The following is a 27069-nucleotide window of genomic DNA, read 5'->3' as shown; positions in this document are numbered from 1 at the left end:
ACAGACATGGGGACTCGGCTCGGAGGGGTTCGGGGGCTGGCGCACTCGGGAGGCATTGCCGTGGGGCTGACACGTGTCTGCTCATCTGGCCTCCGAGGAGTCAGAACGATGCCAGCTAAGTTGTGGGGCGGCTGCTCCATCCAGGCGGGCAGCTACCCCTTCTCAGAGATGCGGCCGAAGCCAGCCAGGGCTCTTCCAGAAGCCAGGAGAGGGGGCAACAAAGCTGCTCTGCCCACTACTATTTAAAAACCTAACGTAGAACCTCAGTTCCTTAATCCCACGGCCACACGTCAAGGACTCAGTAGCCACCACCGGCCAGGGGTGCCCACACTGGACGGTGCTGACCGAAGACGGTCTATCCTGGCAGAAAGCGCCGCTGGACAGACACTGCTGGTCGGAGCTGGCCCTGGGCCGGAAGGGCCCCTGGGAGCTGAGCACGCTTCACTCAGCCCTCCTGGGGGATCAGGGAAGATGCTCGGCCTACATGCGCTGGTCCCCGCAGGGGCCACACAGTATTTCCACCAGCCACCCGCTGGGAAGGTCAGCAGGGGTCAGGGAAAAGTCATTACTTGGTTGAAAGCTGCTGTGGTATTTTGTAGCTTTTTTCTGTCCGAGTTAATATTAGCTCCCACGCATCGTTCAGCTCAGTGCAGTTCAGTCGCTCAGTCGTGTCCGACTCTTTGCGACCCCATGGGCTGCAGCACGCCAGGCCTCCCTGTCCATCAGCAACTCCGGGAGCCTACACAAACTCATGTCCACTGAGTCGGTGAGGACGCCCGGCTAAACTCAGAAACCTCTTCAGACAGACCAAGGAGCTCTGTCCCGTTACCACGAGGCAGCCTGGGTCCTCCCTGCTCGCAGGGACGTTCACTGTCTGCTCACCTCTCCACTAGCTTTCAGGGCTTTGAGGGCAAGACCAAGGCTTTCTGTCTTGTCTCCGTGTGTCTGTCTCCACGAGGGAGATGCTGGAGGAAGGACATGCTGAACTGGCGACTTCCATCAATAAAAAATAAATGCCAGGGTAAGGAATGACAGCCGGTGCTGCTGCTGCTAAGTCACGTCAGTCGTGTCCGACTCTGTGTGACCCCATAGACGGCAGCCCACCAGGCTTCCATCCCTGGGATTCTCCAGGCAAGAACACTGGAGTGGGTTGCCATTTCCTTCTCCAACCAGTGCAGACCTTCTCAAAACAGAAGCACCCTCTCATGTTATGTTATGTCAATGATTCACAGCTTAGAAATACAGTGCTTTCTAAGACTATGAGCACAGGGTGGGAAAAATACAATTTTTTTTTTCCCCATACCGATGACCTTGTCAGGCATTAAGGGAGAAATCCAGGGTTTCTTTGAAAAGTGACATTTACAACCCAAGGACATCTCCTGTAGTTTCTCTGCCACAGACCTTCTTAATCCTAAACGATTTAAAGGTCTTTTGATTCTTATCCCTTAAGATAAATACTGAAGAATCAAATGCTGCCTTGGCAGTTCACATCGGCTGCAGCAACTGGAGATCTGAAGACTTACGCAGTCTTCTTCCAAAAAGTGGGCCGCCGTGGGAAAATTCAGGAGACTTTCCATCCGACCAACGCGGGTCATTCCCAGTGACCCCGAACCTGCTGGGGGCTGGGCTTCAGCATCTCAGCATGGACCCTGCTCCCCAAAATCAAACTCTCGGCCTTCAGAGGCCATGTCACAGAAACGTACCCAAGTCAAGTGCAGGACCAGAGGGGTTTTCACTAGAATCTACTTTCCAGTTTGCTCTCCTGGTCTGCAGAGCCTCCTTCAGCCTCCAGCCAAATTCAAAATAAGGGGACCACATTTTTGAGCTCGTTTAACCATGGAACTGTGACATTGCATCTAACAAAAGGAAAGCCGTTATCGTCTCAAGTTATTTACCCATAGAACAGTTTTTAGAAGTGTTTTCCTTCTACACCAAGAAAGGAGCTCTGACGGACAAGGTACCAGGATTTGTTTTTTGCTATACATTTTCTGCATTTTTTCTTTATCATGACTTCTCCTCAACCATCCCCCTTCATTTTTTTTCTCATTTTTATTGGGTCTGGGGCTGGATCTAGGGGTGGGTGTCTGAACTAGGTTCCAGGCAGACTCGAAGCAGGAAGTCTTTATTCCAGAAAGGCCAAGGAGATAAAGACCATGTCCAGACTCTGTCTGTGGCCTTCAAAGTGGTCCCGACTTTGATCCCCACCACAGTCAGCATTCCCAGCTTTGTGAACTTACAACTTATTTAGAAATATTTTAAACAATTGCAACTTCTAACTCAGCTCCCCAGGCACCGGGGAAGTTCTGGAGAGCAGAGGCCCATGATCTGACTTCAAAAGGAGAAAACCATTGAATTCCAGCTGTTTCATTCCTATTTCAACTCACTCTTGGCCTGGCCCACTCTTATAGAACCTTCCAGAAATATCTTTTTAAACTACAAATGTAATTTGTGCACCAAAAAAAGAATAAAGATTTGATGTTCAATTTAGTACAAAAGAGAAATGAAAAGAAAAAAGGAACGAAAGAAATTGGAGAAGCTGGTTAATGCTTACTGAACTTAGAAGAACAAAGACGACATGAGAACAAAGTCCAAAGGTCTAAAAGCTTTAGCAGTGAAGCTGATTACATGCACAAAAGTCACGTCCTTCAATATTTAAGATCATTAGTACAATTTCCTATTCAATGACTCCTTTTAAAACAAAGTAGAAAGGTTAAGAAACTGATGTTCTGTTTAAACTGAAAGGTTTCACATATGGGATTGAGATATTGTCTTTTACAGGTCTGAAAAAGCATCTTTATAATAGATGCTGGTGATAGGAATTTTCAAAATCTATGTCTGTAATAATGAGAATAAAAGAATAGCTCAGATTTCTAGAGGAAAGCAGGTCAGCTTGCCTCCATCCCCATAGAAACCACCGCTGAACTTATTCACTGAGGAGTTCCAGGTTATCTGGTGCAGGATGGATGGTCATGCAGAAAGACGGGCTCACCGGCGCAGCTTCTGCAGTGACCCTCGGTGGCACCATTGGCTGCAGGAGCCCCCAGAGGCCCCGTGGGAAAGTGCCCACCAGCGCTGAGCTGCCCCTGGACACAGGTGAAGTGGCAGCTGAATTCTGACCAGGTGAGAAGACCCGCAAGTTGGGATGCGGGTTCTGGACTCACTGCTTCAGCCCATGCCCAGCTCAGTCAGGGAGGACAAGGGGAGTCATTCTAACTGCTCCACAAAGCAATTCTTTGCTGGCTCCCAAATAAAGCAGGAGTCCACCTGCAGATGCAAAAAGATACGCCTCTGCGGGTTTGCTCAGTGGAAACTTCTAACACACAGGAACTCAGACTGGATTACTCACAGGCACTCCTTCCAGACCATCCCTGCCGGGCAAGCCTCTGTCACCCTTGGCCCCTGGCTGTCCTGGGAAACCTTTTGTGAGAGATGGAGGGAAAATTCAGCACATTGTTAAGACACTTTCTAACAGCTCAAAATACTTCCTTTTTCTTCAAGATTCAAAATCGCTAAGATTTTCATACAAAGTGGATGATGTTTAAAGAATCTCAAGAGAGTAATGACAAAAAAAAAAAAAAAAAAGCCCCAAATGGGCTCAGAAGCCGGGAAGTGACCTTGAAACCCTGACTCTGGATAGCTACAAATCCCTGCCCACCCACCCAGGGACCACTTCCACCAAAGCAGGGCGTGACCTCCTCGGAGACGAGGAAGTTTTCGGAGCTGTGCGAACCACCTGCTGCTGCCCTTTCACTAGGAAACCTCTCTGACGCTGCATTTGAAGGCCGGCTTGATCGTTTTCAACAAAATGGACAAATCCCAGAAGGGCAGATCCACTTGTCACCTCTCGCTTGAGCGCTCCTGCAGACCATCAGGTCAGGCAGCAAGAGGCACTTCAGGCAGCAAGATGCGAAGGTTCCAACCCACTGAAGCAAATCCTAACCTGGTCCCTTTCACACTGGGGGTCTTACCTATTTCTCCGGGGGGTCCCTGTGGCCCTGGGGGCCCACGAAGCTCTGTTGTGTCACAGACGAGGCAACTGTCTCCTTTTTGACCTAAAAAAGGAGACACAGGGTATTACGCGGAATGAGGGAGTAGAAGGCCCGGCAGCACAGTGGCCGCACAGGAGAGGTACCGCCCGCCCAGCGCCCGCTCCGGACGCATCCAGCTGCCAGTGGCCGTGGGTCCTGACAGGGGGCCTGCCCTCTGCCCTCAGCACAGTCATAGGTGACCACGGGGACCCTTCTAAGGAGCCCCATTCTTCTGTTCTGCAGAGGGACAGGCCCTGCCTCAATCCACAGTGAACCAGAACGCCATTCTGCTCATCAGCCTGAGATGACACGATTGCATCCTTCTGTCTCTTAATTCTGGAACCCGCCAGCATCTTTCTCTTTGACTTAGCATTTCTTAGCCAAGTGCCCCTCTAGCCCCGGGACTTTGAACCCGTGTTCCAGGCTGACAGATGACACAGGGGAGTAAAAACGCACAAAAAGCAAGACATGACCTAACACGGAAGACGGATGATGAGAGGAACCCCAGAACTACAAGATGGGAGGACACGCCTTTCTTTGGAAATGCGAATCTCTTGCATCTCAATTTTCAAACTATGCTAAAAGGCCTTTGGGATGTCTTAGTGTCTTCATCCTAAACTTTGAATGTATCTAGTGTTCTGCAACGTACATGGTTGTCAAAATGCTAAGACATTTTCCAGGCATTTGCATTTTGAACTTCTGAAGAGTGCAAATTCTCTGCAATCTAAAGCCAGACATGGGACCCAGAGGGATCAGTCTTGTGGGGGCCACCCTCTCTTTGGTCTGGGCATTAAGAGCCGTACTGTATAAACACCAGAACATCCTTGGTTTAGTCCACACTAAGACAGGCCTGTCTGTACAGAGATGAGCCATCATTCCCAAGATTGTGAGGGGATTATGCTGAGTCCTGGACCCTTGAAAAGGTTAAGATAAAACTAAGAGCCCTGGGTGGAGCTGGCCGACCCAGGAACCCAGAGCTGCTCACACTGATTAAGGGAACTGAGTCTGAGGGGCGTGAACATCCTGTGTGCATGCTTGTGATCAGGCTGAGGCTGGAAAGATGCGCATTCCTGGAGAACAGAATCTCGGACTTTGAACCAAAGGACCGCATGGAGATGTCAATCTGGGAATCTAATCTGCTGACCACAGGGAGGGACGCTGACTTCAAGGCCCCCGTTGCCTCCCCGGTGATAACTGTCTCTCCAGCACCCAGTAATCTCAGCGGGGCTGTCGGGAGGCGCATCTCAGGAAGGGACTCTGAAGAGAGCTTCAAATGAAGAATGTACCCACGTCCACCCAAAGCCGGTACGCATGAAGGAATGTATCACACGCCCAAGCACAATCACCCTGTCTTGAACAATTAAACCTCTCACCTTTTTCTCCAACTTCGCCCGTCAACCCCGGCTGCCCTGGAATTCCGGGGGGACCCTGATCACCTGGCGGCCCGGGCTGGCATTCCACGATTCCGTCTGAAATGGATTTTTAACAGTTACAGGATCACTCCCACCAAGCTGAGCAAGGCATTTTCACCGGCTCTTAATCCAATCTCCATTACAAAACCAAACTACGTTCACGCTCTCTGACAAGTACTGGAAATCCCGCTGTGACCTGCTTCGACACAGTCCCAGTACATTAACTTGTAAAATCAGCATGCAGAGTGTCCATCCACTCCCCGTCACAAGCCGTCACCGCTGAAGTTTCTACTTTACGATTCTAACATGTATTTCAGCTCTTGAGCCCCGTCCTGAACCTTATTTCATATTATCTTGCAAAGTACACACCATTATCCTTACAGATTCAGAAACTGAGGCTCAAAGAGTGATGGTCCGTCCACGTCCTACATCTGTGAGGTCAACACGGACACCTGAGCCTTTATGCCTTTTTTTTCCTGCTGAGCAGACTCGCAGAGAAGTGCTCATTATTTCAGAGGGGCAGACTGCCCGTGGGAAAACACTCCTAATTGTTCCGATTCAATCCTGAGCATCACTGGCGTGAAGAAGCATGAACGTGAAATGCGGTGACACAAACGCCATCTGTTGTGGGTTCCAGTAAAAAACAGTATTGCTTCTGGACACACACAGTGACAGAGTTAGCACTTCCTTCTCTGGCATCTTTGAAGGAAAAGGACAGAGTGAGCGATTAAACTCACGACCGAAGCCCGGACATCCACGGCTGCAGCTCCTGCGTCCGCAGCCCACACACCAGCTCCGTCTGTGCAAAACTCTCATTTAGGAATCACCACTTAACACACTGTGATGTGCACCACCTAATCTGCACACCCAGAAAAGGGCAACTGGGAAACCAAGAGGGTAAATACTACAACGTATTAAACTCCCACACCCTGCACGGTTCTCAGCGCCCAGAAGTTCAAGTCTTTCCGTGACAGGTGTTCACATTTCAGAACTGGCAGATTATTAAGAAAAGGCTCAAGATTTCTCCACGGCTGGCTCTCTCACCAGCCTCTTTGCCGATCACTCGATTTAAAACTACACCCCATGGCCCGCCTGCCCGCACCTCGACCTCTGTCTTCCTCTCCTGACTTCGTCTCCTCCTGAGTCTATAGCCCTGGTTGCCACCCCACCAGCTACTGATTTACTTGGTCTCTGTCTCGTGGTTCACAGCCCAGGAGGTCAGGACCGTTTCGTGGGCTCTGTCACAGGTCTCAGGGCGGCGCCTGGCATCGTAGGCACGCCGATGCTTGTTGAATGAGCAAGTGACCAAGGAATGAGTGAATGAGCACCCAAAGGCCCTTCTGATGCCCACGGGCTTCTCTCAGAAATGCAGAGAAATGTGCCTTTGTGCTGTGTGCCTCTAGAACTTCGCTATTTGATCTTCATTCTCCACGTTTCATATCAGAAGGGGCGGGAGTCCCCGTGAAGTCACAATGGATGCACTGTCGACCCATTAACAAGGAAACACGCGCCTCTGGGCTCCCAGTGAGGCTGCCCGTCTGGAGGCACTCGTGCCGTCCAGGGCATATCTGGCCTCCGCTCGGAGCTTCACCCACAAGAAGTCCTTCCGTGGAGCTGGGTCTGCTCTCTGGGAGTCAACCATGGGCACCTCCGGGAGCCCCTTCCAGCAGCCTGAGGAGCCACGCTGCAGTCACTCTGCTAGGCACAGGCTGGATGGAGTCAGCTCGGCGCACTGGGCCGTTAGCTCAAGTCCCCTCGAAGGTTCTGACGCTCTGCACAGGCTGGAGTGTAGACCCAGCCCCCTGGGCCGTGAGCTCAGGTCCCCTTGAAGGTTCTGACACTGCATAGACTGGCGTGTAGACCCAGCCCCCTGGGCCGTGAGCGCCAGGTCCTCTCAGAGGCTCTGACGCTCTGCATAGACAGGAGTGTAGACCCAGCCCCCTGGGCCGTGAGCTCAAGTCCCCTTGAAGGCTCTGACACTGCACAGACTGGAGTGTAGACCCAGCCCCCTGGGCCGTGAGCGCAGGTCCTCTCAGAGGTTCTGAGACGCTGCATAGACTGGAGTGTAGACCCAGCCCCCTGGGCCGTGAGCGCAGGTCCTCTCAGAGGTTCTGAGACGCTGCATAGACTGGAGTGTAGACCCAGCCCCCTGGGCCATGAGCGCAGGTCCTCTCAGAGGCTCTGAGACGCTGCATAGACTGGAGTGTAGACCCAGCCCCCTGGGCCGTGAGCGCAGGCCCTCTCAGAGGCTCTGACTCTGCATAGACTGGCGTGTAGACCCAGCCCCCTGGGCCGTGAGCGCAGGTCCCCTTGAAGGTTCTGACACTGCATAGACTGGCGTGTAGACCCAGCCCCCTGGGCCGTGAGCGCAGGCCCTCTCAGAGGCTCTGACTCTGCATAGACTGGCGTGTAGACCCAGCCCCCTGGGCCGTGAGCGCAGGTCCCCTTGAAGGTTCTGACACTGCACAGACTGGAGTGTAGACCCAGCCCCCTGGGCCGTGAGCGCAGGCCCTCTCAGAGGCTCTGACTCTGCATAGACTGGCGTGTAGACCCAGCCCCCTGGGCCGTGAGCGCAGGTCCCCTTGAAGGTTCTGACACTGCACAGACTGGAGTGTAGACCCAGCCCCCTGGGCCGTGAGCGCAGGCCCTCTCAAAGGCTCTGACTCTGCATAGACTGGCGTGTAGACCCAGCCCCCTGGGCCGTGAGCGCAGGTCCCCTTGAAGGTTCTGACACTGCACAGACTGGAGTGTAGACCCAGCCCCCTGGGCCGTGAGCGCAGGCCCTCTCAGAGGCTCTGACTCTGCATAGACTGGCGTGTAGACCCAGCCCCCTGGGCCGTGAGCGCAGGTCCCCTTGAAGGTTCTGACACTGCACAGACTGGAGTGTAGACCCAGCCCCCTGGGCCGTGAGCGCAGGCCCTCTCAGAGGCTCTGACTCTGCATAGACTGGCGTGTAGACCCAGCCCCCTGGGCCGTGAGCGCAGGCCCTCTCAGAGGCTCTGACACTGCATAGACTGGCGTGTAGACCCAGCCCCCTGGGCCGTGAGCGCAGGTCCCCTTGAAGGTTCTGACACTGCATAGACTGGCGTGTAGACCCAGCCCCCTGGGCCGTGAGCGCAGGCCCTCTCAGAGGCTCTGACTCTGCATAGACTGGCGTGTAGACCCAGCCCCCTGGGCCGTGAGCGCAGGCCCTCTCAGAGGCTCTGACACTGCATAGACTGGAGGGTAGACCCAGCCCCCTGGGCCGTGAGCGCAGGCCCTCTCAGAGGCTCTGACGCTCTGCACAGACTGGAGTGTAGACCCAGCCCCCTGGGCCGTGAGCGCAGGTCCTCTCAGAGGCTCTGACGCTCTGCACAGACTGGAGTGTAGACCCAGCCCCCTGGGCCGTGAGCGCAGGCCCTCTCAGAGGCTCTGACGCTCTGCACAGACTGGCGTGTAGACCCAGCCCCCTGGGCCGTGAGCGCAGGCCCTCTTGAAGGTTCTGACACTGCATAGACTGGCGTGTAGACCCAGCCCCCTGGGCCGTGAGCGCAGGTCCTCTCAGAGGCTCTGACTCTGCATAGACTGGCGTGTAGACCCAGCCCCCTGGGCCGTGAGCGCAGGCCCTCTCAGAGGCTCTGACTCTGCATAGACTGGAGGGTAGACCCAGCCCCCTGGGCCGTGAGCGCAGGTCCTCTCAGAGGCTCTGACTCTGCATAGACTGGAGTGTAGACCCAGCCCCCTGGGCCGTGAGCGCAGGCCCTCTCAGAGGCTCTGACGCTCTGCACAGACTGGCATGTAGACCCAGCCCCCTGGGCCGTGAGCGCAGGCCCTCTTGAAGGTTCTGACACTGCATAGACTGGCGTGTAGACCCAGCCCCCTGGGCCGTGAGCGCAGGCCCTCTCAGAGGCTCTGACACTGCACAGACTGGAGTGTAGACCCAGCCCCCTGGGCCGTGAGCGCAGGCCCTCTCAGAGGCTCTGACTCTGCATAGACTGGCGTGTAGACCCAGCCCCCTGGGCCGTGAGCGCAGGCCCTCTTGAAGGTTCTGACACTGCATAGACTGGCGTGTAGACCCAGCCCCCTGGGCCGTGAGCGCAGGTCCTCTCAGAGGCTCTGACACTGCATAGACTGGCGTGTAGACCCAGCCCCCTGGGCCGTGAGCGCAGGCCCTCTCAGAGGCTCTGACACTGCATAGACTGGAGGGTAGACCCAGCCCCCTGGGCCGTGAGCGCAGGTCCTCTCAGAGGCCCTGACACTGCACAGACTGGAGGGTAGACCCAGCCCCCTGGGCCGTGAGCGCAGGCCCTCTCAGAGGCTCTGACTCTGCATAGACTGGCGTGTAGACCCAGCCCCCTGGGCCGTGAGCGCAGGCCCTCTCAGAGGCTCTGACACTGCATAGACTGGAGTGTAGACCCAGCCCCCTGGGCCGTGAGCGCAGGTCCCCTTGAAGGTTCTGACACTGCACAGACTGGCGTGTAGACCCAGCCCCCTGGGCCGTGAGCGCAGGTCCTCTCAGAGGCTCTGACGCTCTGCACCGGGGCTACTCTGGAGCCACAGAACACCTTCACTGAGTCAACAGGTTCGTGCTCTGTGCTCAGCTTTGATGGTGGACAGATGAGAAAAAGCCCGGTAAACTACCGTTTGATTTGAAGCCACTTGCCATGTTACCCACAGACAGAGCAGCCCCATCTCATTGTGTGTGTGTGTGTTAGTACCAGCGTGTGTCTCTAGATGAACATGCCAGTCCCAGTAAGAACGCTGTAACTCAAGCAGCCTGCTCTCTACCTTCAGACGCTGGCTAAGCCGGCTCTTGCTCCTACCAGCCAGGTTCATTAGTTTATGTGCAGCATCCTTTCTGAGGTGACTAACTTGGCAAAGACACCCACGTGAGATGCAGATAATCCGTAAGTCGCGGGACACCCAGCCTCTGGCTTGGCACGTGAACGCGGGCACCCTCCCAGCCCTACTGAGCTCTGCCCGCACCCGTCCTGGACGGGACGCCATGCAGGATGTGCCCAGAAGGTACTCACTTGTGTGGCCCGGCTGCCCAGGGGGCCCGGGGGGGCCAGGGGGGCCGGGAAGCCCGTCCCTTCCACTGGGTCCCGGCAGCGACACGCCCGGCAAGCCCGGTTCACCCTTCTCTCCTCTGTCACCGGGGAAGCCGGGGGCACCGATCAGCCCCGGAGTCGGGAAACCTGGAAGCAGAGGAGACCCCCACGGTCACAAGACGACAGCAAGTCTCAGGACAGCATCACTGGCTCCCTTCGCCGCTCTCGGGAGAAGGAGCAGCAGATCACCGCTGAGTGCGGGCTGCTCTAACGGTGAGAAGCGGCACCAGCTTGTCGCACGCACACGCAGCTGGGCCAGGGCTCCCTGCGAAGTCCCTGCGAGGCGCAGGGGCTCACTGTGCAGGCTCTCACATCCGTGCAGCCCCAGCAGGTCAGACAGAGGACGCTCCCCATCTGCTCAGAGAGGACAGGCACAGAAACGCCGCTCAGCAGAGCAGACGTGGTCAGCATGCAGAGCGGGTGGGAACTGGGCCGGAACCAGCTGAGAAGGAGTCAGGACGAGGAGGCGGCCCTGGGCAAGAGCGCGATGCCGAGGCGGCGGGCGGAGCGAGTGCGGGCAGGCAAGCTCGGCCCCCCTGAGTTTTGTGGGGACAAGATTGCAGGGGCCTGTGACAGCCCAGGGGGGTCTGGATGAAGCGCTCGGGACCCAGCGGTCCAGGTGGCCGTGGGGAAGCGACTGCGGCTCCGGAGACTGAACAGCCAGCCTCCGAGAGGGGCCGGGGGAGGTAACCCTGAAGAGCTGGCCCGGGCAAGAGCTCCGAGGAAGGACGGCTGGACCTGGACCCCAGCCGTGAACCTGAGCCCCAGTGAGCCGCAGGAGGCAGGGAGGCTGGCAGGGAGGCCAGGGCCTCCACAGTCAGCAGAGGGCAGGCGGGGCCGCCTGAAAACAGACAAGGCCAGAGCAGCTTCAAAGATGGTTTCTAAAAATCACAGCTTAAGATGCTAATGGGGTCAGATAAGAGGCCTGAGAAAGTAGATTTGGCAAGGGAGACAGGAAGTGACCTGTTTGCTAGAGCACCCGGGAGGTCCAGTAAGCTTTCCGACCAAGAAGACGGGGTGGGAAAGATGGACAAGGATGATCTAAGGGTAGATGCCCACATTTTAGCAGCAAAAAGGTATGCAGGGCACTGAAACCAGCCTTCTTCGACAGTGCGGACGGTTGGGGAGTGGGGGTGTCTGTTCCCGTAAAAATAATGGAAGGGGCTCTGGGAGAACTCTCAACTTAAGGACTGTCAGGAAGGGAAGAATAAAATAACAAAGAACAGTAAGAATTAAAAATAAAGAACAACCAACCAAAACCTCAGTAAGAGTGCCAGCGCTCCGTGTGGGGTCAGTTCCGGGGCGCACGGGCTCCCCGCTGAGCACCCATCACCTCTGCTCCCTGAGATGCACGCAGTCCACACAGACAGGCCTCTGCACCCCAGGAAGCGCAGTCCCCAGCCTCCCGGTGACTCGGCCGTGAGAAACCCAAAACTAGCACGGACTTAGCATAAGCTCCGTGACGCAGTGATCTCCCAAGAAGCAAGATTAAGGTTGATTAGATTAGCTAGGAGAGGTTTCAGCTTTGAGTCCAGTCTCAAGCTGAGGCATTCCAGACAGATGGCAAGGGCAAGCGAGGATGCCTGGTGGTGGGGTGGGGGCGGGGGCGGGGGCGGGGTGGTCTTCAGAAAGGCGACCATACCTCCGGGAGCAGTGGAAAGGCAGGCTGTTAAGTCAGAGCCAGGGAGAGAGGAAATACATGTGTCAAAGTACCTGCTAACATGCAATTTACAGAGCAAACACTGACTCAGGAGCACATCTTGTTTTCAGAGCTAGAAAAATGTGCAACAAAATTGCTAACCATTTTATGCAAGTATCTAACCAACGCAGAGGATAAACAGCGTTCAGAATAGAAACAGCATAGAAAGCATACAAATACTCAAAAAATCAGCTGAGGATGCTCACCTGGAGGGCCTGGCTGGCCTGGTATTCCCGGGAAACCTACAAGGAGGCAGAGAGATGGACGAACTGAGCCTGGTTCACTGGAGGTTTGAGATGTGAATCTCTGTGCTGTGGGCACCCAAGGTCCCGGGAGCAGGGAGGGAGGAGGGGGAGGGAGGAAGGAGGAAAGGGCCTCACCTTTGGGACCTGTCTCCCCTTTCGCCCCTGGACCCCCTGGGTACCCAGGCTCTCCTTTCTCTCCCAAGGGTCCCGTGCCAATCACCTGAATCACAGAGGGAAAGATCATCACACGGCGCGGCAGGGGCTGGGGTGTACGTTATAGCACAGACAAAGAAACACACAGCTTTTATTATTTCAAGACGTGTGAAAGCAGAGAAGCAGCCGTGGGAGAAAAGGAGGTGGGAGGGGGGGGCGTACGGAAAATAGGACCACTGCTCGCCCTGCAGTGAGCTCTGCCAGGCAGTTCTGCTTCCTTTCATAATAATCTGCTTGGCAGAGGCCTCACCACTGCAGGCAAGTTAGAGATATATGAATTCTGAGTTCAGGTAAGGAATATCTCAACGCTCTCACAAGCTGCAAGAAGAACAGACTTCTTAGAAGAGTATTGTCAGAAAAGTTGCCTAAAATTTCCTCAGGAATTATGTAACAGGAACACTCAATTTTTTTTTTAATTGGAAGAGGTCAGAAGTGGGGACTTTTTTAAGGCCCTTGGAATATGAGACAGGAAAAAGGCTCTCTGAGCCTCAATAAATAGGAGGAACCAGTTCACCCCAATTCTGAGTTGCCGAAATTCAAGGACAGGGTACATACTACCCTTCAGATACAGTTCCTCTGGAGCAATTGATGATCTGTTTCTCTGATTATCTTTTTCCTTACCAGACCTTTTCATTTAAGTTTCCAAATGTGTTGCTAATATTGTTATCCATGTGCAACTCCTTTCACTTTAGTCGTCACAGATAGGCAGAACGTGTCCAAGGATGATAATGAGTAAATACCAAACACCACATGATACAAAACACAAATTATCAGTTCAAATTACATGCACCCCCTACGTCAGCATCCTTCTAGGAAGGCCGTGGAGCGTGTGGCCGAGGTGACAGGTCAGCCCATCTCTCTTTCCCTCTTTTCAAACCACTTCACAGATAGCAAATGCCACTGGTACTCACAGTTCCAGGCAGCCCGGGAGGACCTGCTTCACCTTTCTGTCCCTGAAAGAGAAAAACAACTTCACTCGTATTTTTTTTTAATTATAATGGTTGCCTGGAAATTTAGTCTAACCCACTGGACCACTAGGGAAGTCCTACACAGTAGTTTTTAAAAAAATAAAAAATAAGTGAAATAAAATGATATGAAAGCTTAGGGTGGCTAAGTGTATTTTCTTAAAGAAATCATTTTAGTTGAGGATTTTAGGTGTAAGACTGTCTAAACCTGCATTGGAAGTCATAATAAAAGGATACTTGTGTTTTTCCTTTCCTCTTAAGATCCAGCATGACTTGAAAACATCGGGTGGATAAATTCTTATCACTCTGAGGCTTAATTGAACATATATTAGATGAAAAACTCAAGAACTAAATCCTTTTCTATCTAATGTTCTTATGTAAGAATTACAATAATACTTTTAACAGTCCTAAGATATGCACGGTATTTCATGAAAGCATATTTTTCACTTACTTTTTTTTTTTTTCATTTTTTTTCCTTCTAAGCTAAGGCTTTAAACTTGTGTTAAACCAGAAGTAGCATGCTTTGAGTTTTCTTATTTGAATACAAGAAGAGATTTTAGATATATCTATGGGACTTTAAAAAACTCTCAGCTAATATATTCTAAACAAATTTACCTTTTACAGCCTACAAGAATTGCCTTTCTTATAAAGTTACAGCCTTAGAGGAAGACTTCTCCCTTTGTCACGGGCTTTGCTAAGCACACCCCGAGGTTCTCTCCCTACTGTTAGAGATGAATATTTTCAATCCATTTCTTATTTTAGTGGAGATCCACATTACTTAGTCTCATGATTCAAAGAGAAAAATAAACCCACACAAAAATAAATAAATAAATAGAACCACAGTTTTTTCCAAGTATCAGATTGGGAAGTGTTTAAGCCCAATAACAAACAGATGTCAGATGGAAGGGTCCCCGGCTGATGAAACATTCTTTCTTCTGAGGGCAATTTTATCACATGTGGCAAAAGCTTCCCCAGAAATGGGTCTAAACATTAACTCCAAAATTATACATTTTAGGAATTTATGGTGGGAAATGATCAGACAAGTGGATAAAAATACTTAAAATCAGAAAAATATGGAAAAGATCCAAATATCATGCAGAAAAAGGCATGAGCATCCCAAGTGTTGATGTATAACCACATTTACAATGCTGGAATATATCCTCACTACGTCATCAAGGGGAAAAGTCAGCTAAATCATGCAGTCCCATTTTTTAAAAGCTCATGTATATGTGCATACATGGGATAATTATGAATTCTGACCATTTCTGAGCGAATCATAGAAAAATTACACAAGTTTTCTTTTCTATATCTTCCTGCATTTTCTTTGTTTCATAATTGGGGAAAATTAATCTACTCCCAAAAAAACCACATTAAAAACTTGAATGAGTGGAACATTTTATATTTTTTCCTTTAAAAACATATGCACACAAATAGAACCACTGAGTTATGCTTTTCCTCACATGGAACATACATAATTTCTATTCTTTGAGTGCATGGTCCTTTATTCTAGGAAAAACTTTTAGGTTGAGCAAAATACAGGCAAAAAACAAAAAGAAAGTAGGGTCACCATTCACCTTTAAACCCTCTCGGCCTGGCTGTCCTGGGTATCCCGAATCGCCCGGAAACCCCTAGAATGGGACAGAAAGCAACAACAGTTATAAGTGAGTAAGAGCAACAGCTTGCTTTTTAAAATGCTTGGAGAAATACTCACTGGACTCCCTTTTTCTCCTTTTTCACCATCTTTTCCTGGTTTTCCCTGTACAAAAACAATTTAAATATTAGTAGTGCACAAATAACAGTGATAGCTATGCTCTAACACCACGGGTTTGAATCAAATACAAGTTATTACACTGTATGGATCCTCTGGGTGGGCTGGCCACACTACAGTAATAAGTCAGGGAAGATACATTAAATCACTATGAGCCGAAAGGGCTACGACAATAGAAGACTCAGCAATGTTTAACAACTGGAGGGTGACTCTCTCCAAGTCTCCTGTGACATCATGACACCCAGCGGCAGAGCTGACACCAGGGAAGTTTTCCGATTGGCGAGCGGGTGTTTGGCAGCTGATACACCGCTGCTTCACCTTCACAGAGGTTTCCATGCGTCATTTCAGGGAAGAAGCTGAACTCTCTCAGCTGTTGGAGGAGGTGGGTCTCCTGTCACCGGACTCGGGGCGTGGGAAGCGTCTGAGCACTGGGCACCCAGATGCTCTGAGCAGGTGGACAGGTGGCTTTTGGTGAGGGGCCAGTCGAGATGGGGTGATGGAGCGGATGTGCTGTCTTGGCGGGAGAGGGGGCAGTCCTCTGAATAAGCCTCAGCTCCGTCCATGGGAGTCTCCAGGCAGGAACACTGGAGCGGGTTGCTGCTGCCTCCTCCAGGGGATCTCCCGACCCAGGGATGGAAGCCGCGTCTCCTGCATGGCCGGTGGCCTCTCCACCCCCGCGTCAGCGGGGAGACCCCCTCTAATGCTGACTCCCTCCTTACTCCTGCTCCCAGGGCTTCAGAAAGCCCCCTGCAGGGCCCTTGGAGTCTATGCTCCTGTGACCCTGCGATCCTGGGAATGGGGGAGAAACGATTTCACACCAGGAAGGAGAGGACTTCAGAAGCACTTACGCGGGGCCCTGGTTTTCCAGGTTCTCCTTTCTCTCCAATGCCTGGCATCCCCTTAACAGAAAAAAAACAGAAAGGGTGAGATTCGTTCGTACATTTAAATAAACTACTAAATTAAGTAAATGTTACAAAGAAGGTGAAATAAGCTTGTAACCTAAATCCAATACATGATGGTCTTTCACACAAAATAATAATGATAAATAAGACTTTAGTGCTTACCTGAAATCCAGGTTCACCTTTTTGACCCTAAAATAAGTTATAAAAGAAAAGATGAGTACTGGTACAAGGAAAAACACAGCTTTTCCTGTTCCAGTAACCAAGAAATTCACACTGGTCTGGAGCATTCACTTCCTGCCAGTGACTGGGTGATGGACGTAAGGACGGCATAGTGAGCACGCCTGGTCCACGAGCCTGGACCCGAACCTCCCCCATCCTCAGCTGGCTCCCCCTGCAGCCCCGGCCGCCCCCGCCACGTGACCCTCACATGGGAGGTCGGCCTCAAGCCGGTCTGGCTGCAACCCGGAGCAGCTGTCCCTGCTCTCAAGAGGCTCACTTCTCATACGATGGGGAGTCCACACCCCTGTCTTCCAGGTCAGGGTGAACAGAACCAGAGAAACCAAACTCTGACCCAGCCTGTCTTTATCCCTTCGAAACGGTTCAGGATTAGGAAGGCAGCGCTCACTGGACAGAGTCCGCCCCTACCTTCTCGCCCCGCATGGCTGTGTCTCCTTTCGTGATGACTTGAGCCTGTCCTGGTAATCCTGGGGGCCCGCTCACCCCTTGATCACCCTGATGAGGCAAAAATTGGGGGTTAATTGGGCATAAAAATAATTATACCGGCAGGAGAAAGGCCGAAGGGGGAGACACCAAGAATAGAACTGTTTAACACATGTGACTGTGTTCTGTTGCAGCCTGTCCTTGCCTCAGCAGAAAATGAACTTTCCGAGGGAACACGGCCCACCAAGGATAGAAAGCCAGGAGAAGGCTGTCCCGCCCCGTGGTCAGGGCAGCCGCCACCCCGTAACGACGGAACTTGAACGCCTGGAGGACACAGGGATGTGTGCACACGTGCACAGACCTTGCATCACGACAAACAGCACGTGTAATACACACGGGCACACGTCAGCTGGCCTGCCACATTTGATGGCGTGGAGGAAAGGACCCCGGCTGCCTCGCGGTGCCTACAGGGAAAGCTCCCTTCGTGTAAACCAACATGGAGAGAAGCGTCAGGGATTCCTTCCTGGAGGCCCCGCTGCTGGAAGCGGGAAGTACTGAAATCTCAGCACCACGCAGCGACCGAGGCCCAAAGACCTCCACCACGTCCGCCGCGAATCCCTTCCCTCTGAGGTTTACGAAAAGATGGGGTGGAAACCTGGGGTGAGAAGAGGAGGCCCACGGCCGCCCACTCCACGAGGCCATCGTCAGCACTGGCTTGGGAACCACGCGCTGCCACAATCCCAGCCCCCCGCGCTCAGAGCGCGTTTCACTGGCCGGGTCCAGGCGAAGTTTCATCAGGGGCCCGGGGCCGGCCTCGCTCTGGCCAGGATGAGGCTGCCCGTGCCAGGCTGGGCCTCCTGGCCTCCCAGGCCCTTTCCCTCCCGACTCGGGCACAGTGGCCTCATCCTGGAGCATTCAATGTGGCTGTGCCGCTAACAGCCATGTCCTACGTTTGACACTTTGAGGGTGAAGCCCAGCTCGGGCTTTGTCACTGCCTGAGGACATTGTGATCGACCGCTGTCAACAGACAGGAGGATTAGTGGCCTCGCTAAAGCTGTACCTGTGGGTCAGACCCCACACGAAGTCATCTCAGCGCATTCCAGCCGCGATCTCCAGGAAAACACTAACATACGCAGAACGTTCAGAGCAGGGTGACTGCGGCCATCAAAGGTCCCAGAGGCGGAAGCCTTATCCTGCTTAGACCTGTGACTGTGGCCGTGATAACGCCCCAGAGCAAAGAGCACTCACCTTTTCACCTTTTGGCCCTTGAAAGCTCAAGCCCATTTGCCCCTGTTGATGAAAAGACAGGCTTCCGTTATTAGCACTGTCTACTTTGTTCAAAATCATCTAACAGATATGACATGAAATGCAGCAAGATCGTACGTTTAAAGCAATAGCTTCGTCCCATAAAGACATAATATTGATATGTTCAAGAAAGCTGTGATCATGTTGTATTCAATGTCTATTAAAAGCTTTTCTAAAGTATTACTGAAAAGAACCCCATAGAAACCATTTTTAAAAATTGAAGATTTTTAAATTCTGACTTTAGAAAACTAAGGAAAAGATCAAGATTCCATGACTAACAGATGGATAGGAGGAAAGATCAATAGATCAATAATTGACAGATCAATAGATGAGTGGATTCGTTGACAGAGAAGTTAGATTGATGGATTGATGGATAGGTGAACAGACATGTTAAATGTAGAGATAGATATAAAACTTATAATTTCCCAAAACACTTTACAGAGACGTAGAGAATGAGTTACAGCAATGTCACGACAGCCTCACACTAACACCAAAGAAAGACAAATGGAAAACAATCTTTACCTTTTCACCTGGAGGGCCAGGAGGGCCTGGAGGACCCTGGAAGACAGAGCATTTTAATTAAATGTGGTTCACAACCCTGGCGTGCTTTTTTGCACCAAAGTTATCTTCAGATGCCATGGTTAATGTGACAGCTTGTTAGCTGTCACGTGTTTTTCCTGTGCTACAGAACTGCTAACCTTTGGGAGCAACCAGAAATTAGTCCAAGATAATTACTAACAGGGATGCAAACCTCTCAAAATCCCAAGGGCTCCCTGTGGAACCCACAGATCTGAGCATGCACTGAGCAATCAGACCGTGGATGAACCCACCACCAAATCCCCAGCAAAACTTAGTGAGTCCAATGTGGAAACCATGTTGGTCCCCTTTGGAAACTGTGGTTGACCTTCAAAAGCTCAGTGAATTCTTCAAGCGGGTAGACTGTATGAAGTCCCAAACCTTCCCGCGTTTGCAACAGAACTTCAGAAGGCTTTTCATAATCATGAAAAAGGAAAAGCTAGTCATTCTTTCCTCCCGAAATCGAGTCCGTTTATTTACAAGAACATAAAAGACATTACATCTGCAAGAATGGATAGAAGAATTGCCACATCTGACCCCTAAAGAAGGAGCCAATTTAAAAGAGAAGCCTGAAGCATCTCTCCAGGACTCTCAGGCAGGCTCAGGTGAGGATGGCGTTCTCACATCACCCATTCCTAGTGAGCGGGGCACTCCCAAGTAAGCGCCGTTACCATGACCTCTCTCTCGCGCCCAGACCGTGTGACTAGGAGGAGCTGATGCTGCCCTCCTGTCGAGAATCAGCAGCAGCGAAGGAGGCTGAGAGCAGAGCAGAGCCTCCTGGAAGCTCAGCTTCCAATCCCCACCACGAACAGAGCGCAGCTTCTTCACAGCCCCCAGGAGAGCAGGTTCCTGGATGGGGCTGTGTTCCCACGAGCGAAGGTGCAGGGCAGAGCCTGCTTGTCCGTCTCTGCATCCCCCACTCACGGGACGCACCGGCATCCTCGCAGCCCCACAAGTAATTCACGTGTCGCCCGGGGGGTGTCTCGGCCTGTGACATGTGACATCTCTTTATAACCCTTTCCCCACGGCTCTGGGGGCGCGTGGACCATAAACACCAATAACACCCCCTTAAGACAGAAGCTCAAAGAGAAACTGATAAGAGCCCACTGCGGTGCGCTGAGCTCCACTCAGCACTCTAATGACCTGCGTAGGAAGACTCTAAAAACAAGGGGCTACATGTACAACTGATTCTCTCTGCTGCATGTGATGTGCTGAAACCAGCACATCATTGTAAGTCAACCACACTCCACTAAATAGAGAGCAACAACATTCTGTAAAGCAATTATCCTTCAATTTTAAAAATAGGTAAATTTTTAAAAAAATAGAAATTCATTCTTGAATCCGAATTGAAAGGGCTCACCACTGTGTAAAGTTTTCTTGTCCAGCTTTTAATTTTATCTTGGAGCACGGCCGATTAGCAACATTGTGAGAGTTTCCAGTGGACAGCAAAGGGACTCAGTCGCACATATACATGTCCCCTCTGCCCCAAGCTCCCTCCCATCCAGGCCAAAGCGTTCATGCCATTTTATGAGTCTCCACACCTCCACACGGCTGTTCTCTGAATGACAGCCTCAGAGACAGACTCCCCGCTCCCAGACTTACTGGTGGCCCAGTGAATCCCGGGGGGCCGACGGGGCCTTGAAGTCCTGGCAGACCTGGTGAGCCCTGTAAATCACCGAGAAAGAGAGGAATTAAGACGCAACCCAGGCGGAGACTCAGCTGGTGCTTGGAATCATTCAGCCGGTACTCACAGGTGCTCCCGTCTGTCCAGGAAAGCCTCTTTCGCCTACCAGCAGGGTCCCTGGTATATAGCCCAGAATCTCACCTGGATCTCCCTAGGGGATGGAAGACAAGAGAGTCACAAACACTGATGTTTATGGAAAGATACTGAACACCCGTGGAGGAGGGGGCACACACCGCCGCTGTGGGACTAGCCCAGGTCTGGGGTTCAGCCTCCGCCCATGCTGGGGATAAACCGACTGGCCGGCTCCCCTGGTCACTCATCTCCATGACCAGCATGAGGACAGAGCGTGTGGACCACTGAATGGAAGGATGTGGGGTGCTCCCGTAACGGACCCCGGGCAGGAGGGGGTCTAGACAGGGGCCCAGCGCTGGTGGAAATGCTGTGCCCACCGGCCACTCTCGCAATAGAAGGGTCATCTTTCCGGACAAGACCCAGTGTGGCCACGTTCAGGAAAGCAGGGAAATGCGTTTTAGTGTCAATGCGGCCTGGCCCCAGCGCCCAGAGACTCGGGCAAACAGCAGGCTAAGGTCGACGGGGAGGTCCTTTTCAGACAAGGTGGACATTTACATCCACAGGTGTGAAGGACTAAAGTAATAAAGCAGATAACCTTCCACGCTGGAGGAGGAGGGGCTGGGGGCCACCCACCCCAGGGGTTGAGACCTTAAGAGGAAGAAAGACTGACTCCCAGGAAGAAGGGAGACTGCCTCCAAAACCGGACCCATGCTCTTCCCTGGGTCTCCAGCCTGCATCCCTGCCACTCAGACTGTGGACTTGCGACCCTCAGCCACGCACCTCCCCAAAATAAGGAACCTACTTTATCTCAACATATTGCAATTATATATCAAAATACATAGAACTAGATTAATATGTAATCTAAATATTAGAATAATAAGTAAATATTAGAGGACAATGTACACTGTACTATGTATTACACAATATATAAAACATTTTACAATATCATACATGTATTTTAATTCTCCCTCCCTCCCTCCACCCATCCTCATATGCATGTGCTGTATACATATGGTGCACACACATTGCACAAGCATCCCCTCGCACACCCCACTGGCTGTGTTTCTCTGAGGAGACCTGCTCACAGCACCACCCAGAGCTCTGGACAAGGAGCTTCAGGGACCCACGTCTGTTACATCTCCCCCTCACACTATGCTTCCCATCACCGCTTATTTCCTATGAAGAAATGGACCTGGGGTTGAAGATTTAGACTCTAAAATTTAAGTCTGTGTGCAGGACTTCAGTACTCTTTTAATGGAGCAGAGTTTAGCAAACAGGTTAACAGGCAACCGGTCAACCAAAGTGATTTAAAGTTTGTTTCTTGTGGCATCTATTTTACACATACGCCTGGAATGAATCCAATAAAATAAAACAATGTACCTTCATTCCCGGTAACCCTGGTGGTCCCTAGAAAAGAAAACGTTGGCATTAGTTTTGTTTTCCTCAAAAGAACCTTAACATTAAGATATGGGCAGGGGGAAGGAAAGCGAAAGGCAACTGAATGAGAAGAGAGGAGTGATCACACCCTTATCAAACAACCCAATACTCACGGGATTTCCGGCAAATCCAGGCAAACCGGGAGGCCCCACGGGCCCTCTCTCACCCTGGGGACAGAGAAAGTCGCTCTCGAGGGCCGCCAGGGCGACAGGACGTCACCCAGAGGCCCCATCAGTTTCCCCGTCCTGCCCTTCAGGGACGCTACGTGTGCTGTTGGAAGCCATTGTCTAAAAATTGCTATGAGCTGCATTGCTCGGTGCTGCCTCGTGTTGGAAGAAATATATTTGAGAACACACTTAACAGGGACAAGAATTAACACTAGCATGTTCTTATTTGCTTTGGTAATAGACTAGAGGTGAGATTTCCTGGTGAAAGCAACTTTAGAATAAGTCTACAAAATAGAATGGCTTAGTGAGGTCTTTCCTGAATACTACACGTGGGAAAACTGCTTCCTTACCAAAGAAAGATGTAACACAAGCCACTTCCCAACCGTGGCAACTAAACCTGCGTTCACAGGACACTCTGCCCAACTGCCCCACGTGCAAAGTTAGACAAACGTGCCCCCCGCCGGGAGGGCCCAGCTCTAAATTTACCTTTGTCCCGTTGCATCCTGGAATACCTGGGGGACCCGGAGGGCCATCCTGGCCAGGAATACCCTGCAATTAACAAAATGAACGAGTAGACGAGTTAGGAAATCATCGGTGCTACTGTAACACTCATCAAACATCTCATAAAGGAACCAGAAGCCTTTCATATACATACAGGAAGTCCCGGGTTTCCAGGGTAGCCAGGCACTCCCAAGGGTCCCTGTAGAGATGGAAATGAAAAGGTGTTCATTGGGTGCAGGAGAACCCCATTTTCTCCCACCGCACCCTCCTGGATAAGGATGTCAGACCCTCACTGCTGGCATTTGGAACATCGACCCTGAGCAGACAGACAGGCGTCCAAGGACCCAGCCCACAGGTGGGCTGGAGATGACCTGGAGTTTCAGTAGCAGCTCTTCGTCATCAAACCTTGGTGATTAATTACTCCTAAAATCAAGGCTGCACACCCACAAGATAACTCTGCCCTCGTTTCATTCTTTGTAATTTCTAGGAGATGAAAGATAGGTTGTACAGACAGAGAGATGGGTGGGTGGATAGACAGGCAGATAGAGAGAGAGAGAATTTACAGCAAAATCTCAGACAGTTGGGAAGAAGTGGGTAGGCATAAATCAGTTCCCTGAGGGAAGAAAGTCAGAGCTCTTCCTAGCTGAAACCCAGATCTCCACTGCAGACAGCTACAATGTCATCCGCTCTCTTCTGCCCCAAGGAGGATCCAGCAAGGCTGGGCACACTTCCCCTTCCACGAAGTAACAATAACACAATTAAGATGTTTACATTTTACAGCATCTTCCTATTTTTCAAAGATTTTTCAAAGAGCTCCCTGCTCGCACATGCCAGGAGCGGGCATAGCAGACAGCAGAGCGTGAAGGAAGACGGAGCGTGGATCTGAACACGTCCCCGCTTTCCACGCTGACCGAAGGCATCTCTGATGAAGACCTGGAGACGGGTCATCCCCGCCCCCAGTGAAATCCACCCACGGGAACCCCTGAGGAAGGAGCGCGGGGAGAAGCCAGGTGTCAAAAGGACAGGAAGTGAGCCCGTCGAGGGGCAGGCCTGGAGGAGGGGGATGCGGGCCCGTCACCCTGGGGCCCGGCTCCCAGGGCAACCGCTGTCCGCGCCGAGGACAGAGGCGGACGGAGGGGCCCAGAGCAGGGGGACGGGAGAGACGCCCCGGACGGTCTGGAGGCGGGCGGGGCGAGGGGTCCCTCCCCCTCCCCCGGAAGCACCGCTGAATCGGAGCCCGCCCACAGGCGTGACCGGCCCATCGGCCCCTGAACTCACCCTGGTCCCTTTAGTGCCGGGCAGTCCGGGCTCGCCGGTGTCACCCTGGAAGGAACAGAACCAACACAATGACCAGACGACCTCGGGCCCACCCCCCAGCCCCCGCGCCCGTGACGGCCAAGCTCACCTTTTGTCCTGGTGGCCCCTGCGGCCCCTCGGGTCCTTGCATTCCTGGAAACCCGATGACCCCTTGTAACCCCGGGAGGCCTCTTTCTCCCTGCGGAGGAGGAGGGAGCCAGTGAGATGGAGGGCGGGTCGGAGGGAGCAGAGGAAAGAGCAGAAATGGGCCTCGGTCAGCATCACCCCGCATCCCGCCCGCCAGAGCGTCAGAAAAGATGCTGCCGGCTGCGACCCACGTCGGACACGTCTCTGCTGTCTTTAAGCTCCTTTGAGGGCAGGAATGGCCACAGATGACCCCTGGCCCAACGCTTTCTATATACTATACTCCAAATGCTAAGTAACTTGCTGAGCAAATAAAACAACGGAGAGTTGGGTTTTTGTTTTTTCACTGAATTGTTTATAACCTCCTTTGATGAGTGACGCTGTGTTGACAGACACAGCACTTAGATTCTGAGAGGAAACTCCATCAAGGCTTCCCTTCAGGGCTGTGGAAGCAAAGCTCATGGTCGGAGTTTCAGCATCAGATGCTGAGACTTCTCTGTGCCATCAACAGTCTGATGACGGGCCTCCCTGAGCCTCTCTCGAAAAACTGGCTTTGTGCAAAGGTAGAATCAAGGTTGAATTAGTCTCTGCCCACATGGAAAAAAAAGAAATTCAACCTATTTTTTTTAATAATGAATTCTATTTGGTGCATACACGTGGCTGCGATTCAGAAAGACTGGGATGTTGGGCCTTGACATGGCCCTTGAAAGATGAAAACAAAATTAATGCATGAAGAGATGGAAGAAGGTAATTCAGGCAGGACGGAACTAACAGGAAGAAATATAAGCAGGACAAGAATGTGGAGAAAGGAGGTTCTACCGTTGGATCCTGGGAACGTGGTTTCCTGTACAGGCATCAACAACGCAGTGGCCTGATCAAGGATATTTGCAGAAAACAGCCACACTTAGACTGTCCATGGGAAACAGCCCAAAATGGGGACAAGAATCCAAGAAAACCTATTTTCTTCACAGGATATGGACTTTTTCATACCCAGGTGGCACAGTGGTAAAGAATCTATTTCCCAATGCAGGAGACATGAGTTCGATCCCTGGGTCAGGAAGATCCCCTGCAGAAGGGAAAGGCAACCCACTCCAGTATTCTTGCCTGGAAAATCTCACAGACAGAGGAGCCTGGTGGGCTCCAGTCCATGGGGTCGCAAAGAGTCAGACATGACAGTGATTGGCATGCATATGGACTTCAATGCAACCTCATGATCAAATTGAGTAAGCATCTTTAGCCAATTTTTAAAAATAGAAGGCACGTCAGAGACTATAGACAGGATTCCTTACTTCCCCCACAGTTATGTTAGTTCAAAGGGGAAAAAAAAAAACTGACAAGCCATACAGAACAAACATTTGTGCACATGCTGAGTCACTTCAGTCGAGTCTGACTCTTTGTGACCCCATGGACTGTAGTCCGCCAGGCTCCTCTGGGATTCTCCAGGCAAGAATCCTGGAGTGGGTTGCCATGCCCTCCTCCAGGGGATCTTTCCCACCCAGGGATGCAACCCGCATCTCTTAGGCCTCCTGCATGAGCAGAAGGGTTCGTTACTACTAGCGCCACCTGGGAAGCCACCTGGGGGTAAACAAACGTTCACCCTCCCCAAATAGCACATTACCAAGAGCCACTTGAAGATTTCCAATGTTGCATAAATGAAAGAACGCAGAACAGAAACTCCCAAAATCATCCTTCTTTCCAAACTGCTCAGAACTTACAAGTCCCAGAACTTGCAGGTGAATTATGTGCCTGTGCATTTTTAAAAACATGTTCATGATTACTTCTGGCTGCACGGAGCCTCCGCCGCTGCGCACGCAGGCTCTCTCCAGCTGCGGCGAGCGGGGGCTGCTCCCCAGTTGTGCAGCCCAGGGTTCTGACTGCGGCGGCTTCTCCTGCGGCAGAGGGCGGGCTCTAGAGTGCCTGGGCTTCAGCATGGCAGTGTGCTTGGCTGCCCCACAGCATGCGGGCTGTTCTGGGCCAGGGATCGAACCCGCGTCCCCTGCACTGGCAGGCAGATTCTTAGCCACTAGACCACCAGGGAAGTCCCAGCATTTTTCTGAAAAGTAGAAATGTGGTTCTGAACAGAAGTCTCCATCCACTGGGTCTCCACTGATTGTGGGTGTCATTGGCAGGAGGCTGGAAACAGTGTGTGAATAAATGGGGAAGAAGCCCGTGATTTCTAACTCCAGAGGATCCCATCAAACAGGACTAAGCGGGGGCGAGAAAGCCAAGCTCTGCAGTTTGGCGCAGCCGCCTAGAGCAGCTGCATCCGGGGACCAACCAGGAAAAGCAGATGCAAACACGCCGGGCCCTGCAGAGGCCTGGACACAGCGCCGGCTCGGCCTCCCTGGGAAAGGAAAACATTCTCAGGCTGAGACATGTCCAAGGGTGAAGCTCCTTAAAGGCACTCGCTCTTCACCCAAAACAACAGCAGGCGCGAATGCCCAAATTCCCGGAGCTGGAGATGGACGGCACGCTGACATCAGATCAACCTCCTCCCTAGATTCAGATACGGGAAGATTCGGCCCCAAATAGAACTGAACTCCAAACAGCTGGCTAAAAAGTAAACGAACGCTGAATGGAGCGTCCTCAAATAGCCTGGCATGTGATGGGAAGGAGATGTCAAAGGCACGTCGGCAGAAAAGCTTCCTAACGTGCGGCGTGGCATATTTTTAGTACTCAGTTAACACTGGCAGCATCACCAGGAGGCCCAGCTCAGATAAGATTTTATAATTCTCGTTTTCATCGTGGAAGGCCTGGAGGCCCGGCGCCAGATTAGCTGATTCCTGCAAGTTTCTCACTGAGTCAGCACCAAAGCCAAAAATAGAAATGAGGTCAGCCTCTACCTCGGTCCCTGTTTTTTCTAGGTCACTAGAGCAAGCTGGTTCCCAGCAAATATTAAATAGCT

General features: G+C 52.0%; 1 protein-coding gene across 2 annotated transcripts in view; it reads right to left on the bottom strand.

The window, feature by feature from the left end:
* COL4A1 (collagen type IV alpha 1 chain) overlaps positions 1-27069 on the bottom strand; it is a 132390-nt gene that overhangs the window by 28591 nt on the left and 76730 nt on the right. For both annotated transcript variants that reach the window (XM_070471414.1, XM_070471415.1), the window contains exons 3-24: positions 24130-24219; positions 24003-24047; positions 22879-22923; positions 22710-22772; positions 22170-22223; positions 22000-22026; positions 20615-20698; positions 20466-20528; positions 18810-18845; positions 18231-18272; positions 16968-17054; positions 16485-16511; positions 16269-16319; positions 15364-15408; positions 15227-15280; positions 13599-13640; positions 12610-12694; positions 12436-12471; positions 10453-10617; positions 5402-5497; positions 3969-4052; positions 3347-3417 (exon numbers count right to left, since the gene is read on the bottom strand). In XM_070471414.1, coding sequence (XP_070327515.1) covers positions 3347-3417; positions 3969-4052; positions 5402-5497; positions 10453-10617; positions 12436-12471; positions 12610-12694; positions 13599-13640; positions 15227-15280; positions 15364-15408; positions 16269-16319; positions 16485-16511; positions 16968-17054; positions 18231-18272; positions 18810-18845; positions 20466-20528; positions 20615-20698; positions 22000-22026; positions 22170-22223; positions 22710-22772; positions 22879-22923; positions 24003-24047; positions 24130-24219 — 1392 coding nt within the window. The remainder of the gene's footprint in view (positions 1-3346; positions 3418-3968; positions 4053-5401; positions 5498-10452; positions 10618-12435; positions 12472-12609; positions 12695-13598; positions 13641-15226; positions 15281-15363; positions 15409-16268; positions 16320-16484; positions 16512-16967; positions 17055-18230; positions 18273-18809; positions 18846-20465; positions 20529-20614; positions 20699-21999; positions 22027-22169; positions 22224-22709; positions 22773-22878; positions 22924-24002; positions 24048-24129; positions 24220-27069) is intronic.

The sequence above is a fragment of the Odocoileus virginianus genome, chromosome 8 (assembly GCF_023699985.2).
Source record: "Odocoileus virginianus isolate 20LAN1187 ecotype Illinois chromosome 8, Ovbor_1.2, whole genome shotgun sequence".
In the NCBI taxonomy this organism is placed as follows: domain Eukaryota; kingdom Metazoa; phylum Chordata; class Mammalia; order Artiodactyla; family Cervidae; genus Odocoileus; species Odocoileus virginianus.
This window is presented reverse-complemented; position numbering and strand designations above follow the sequence as displayed.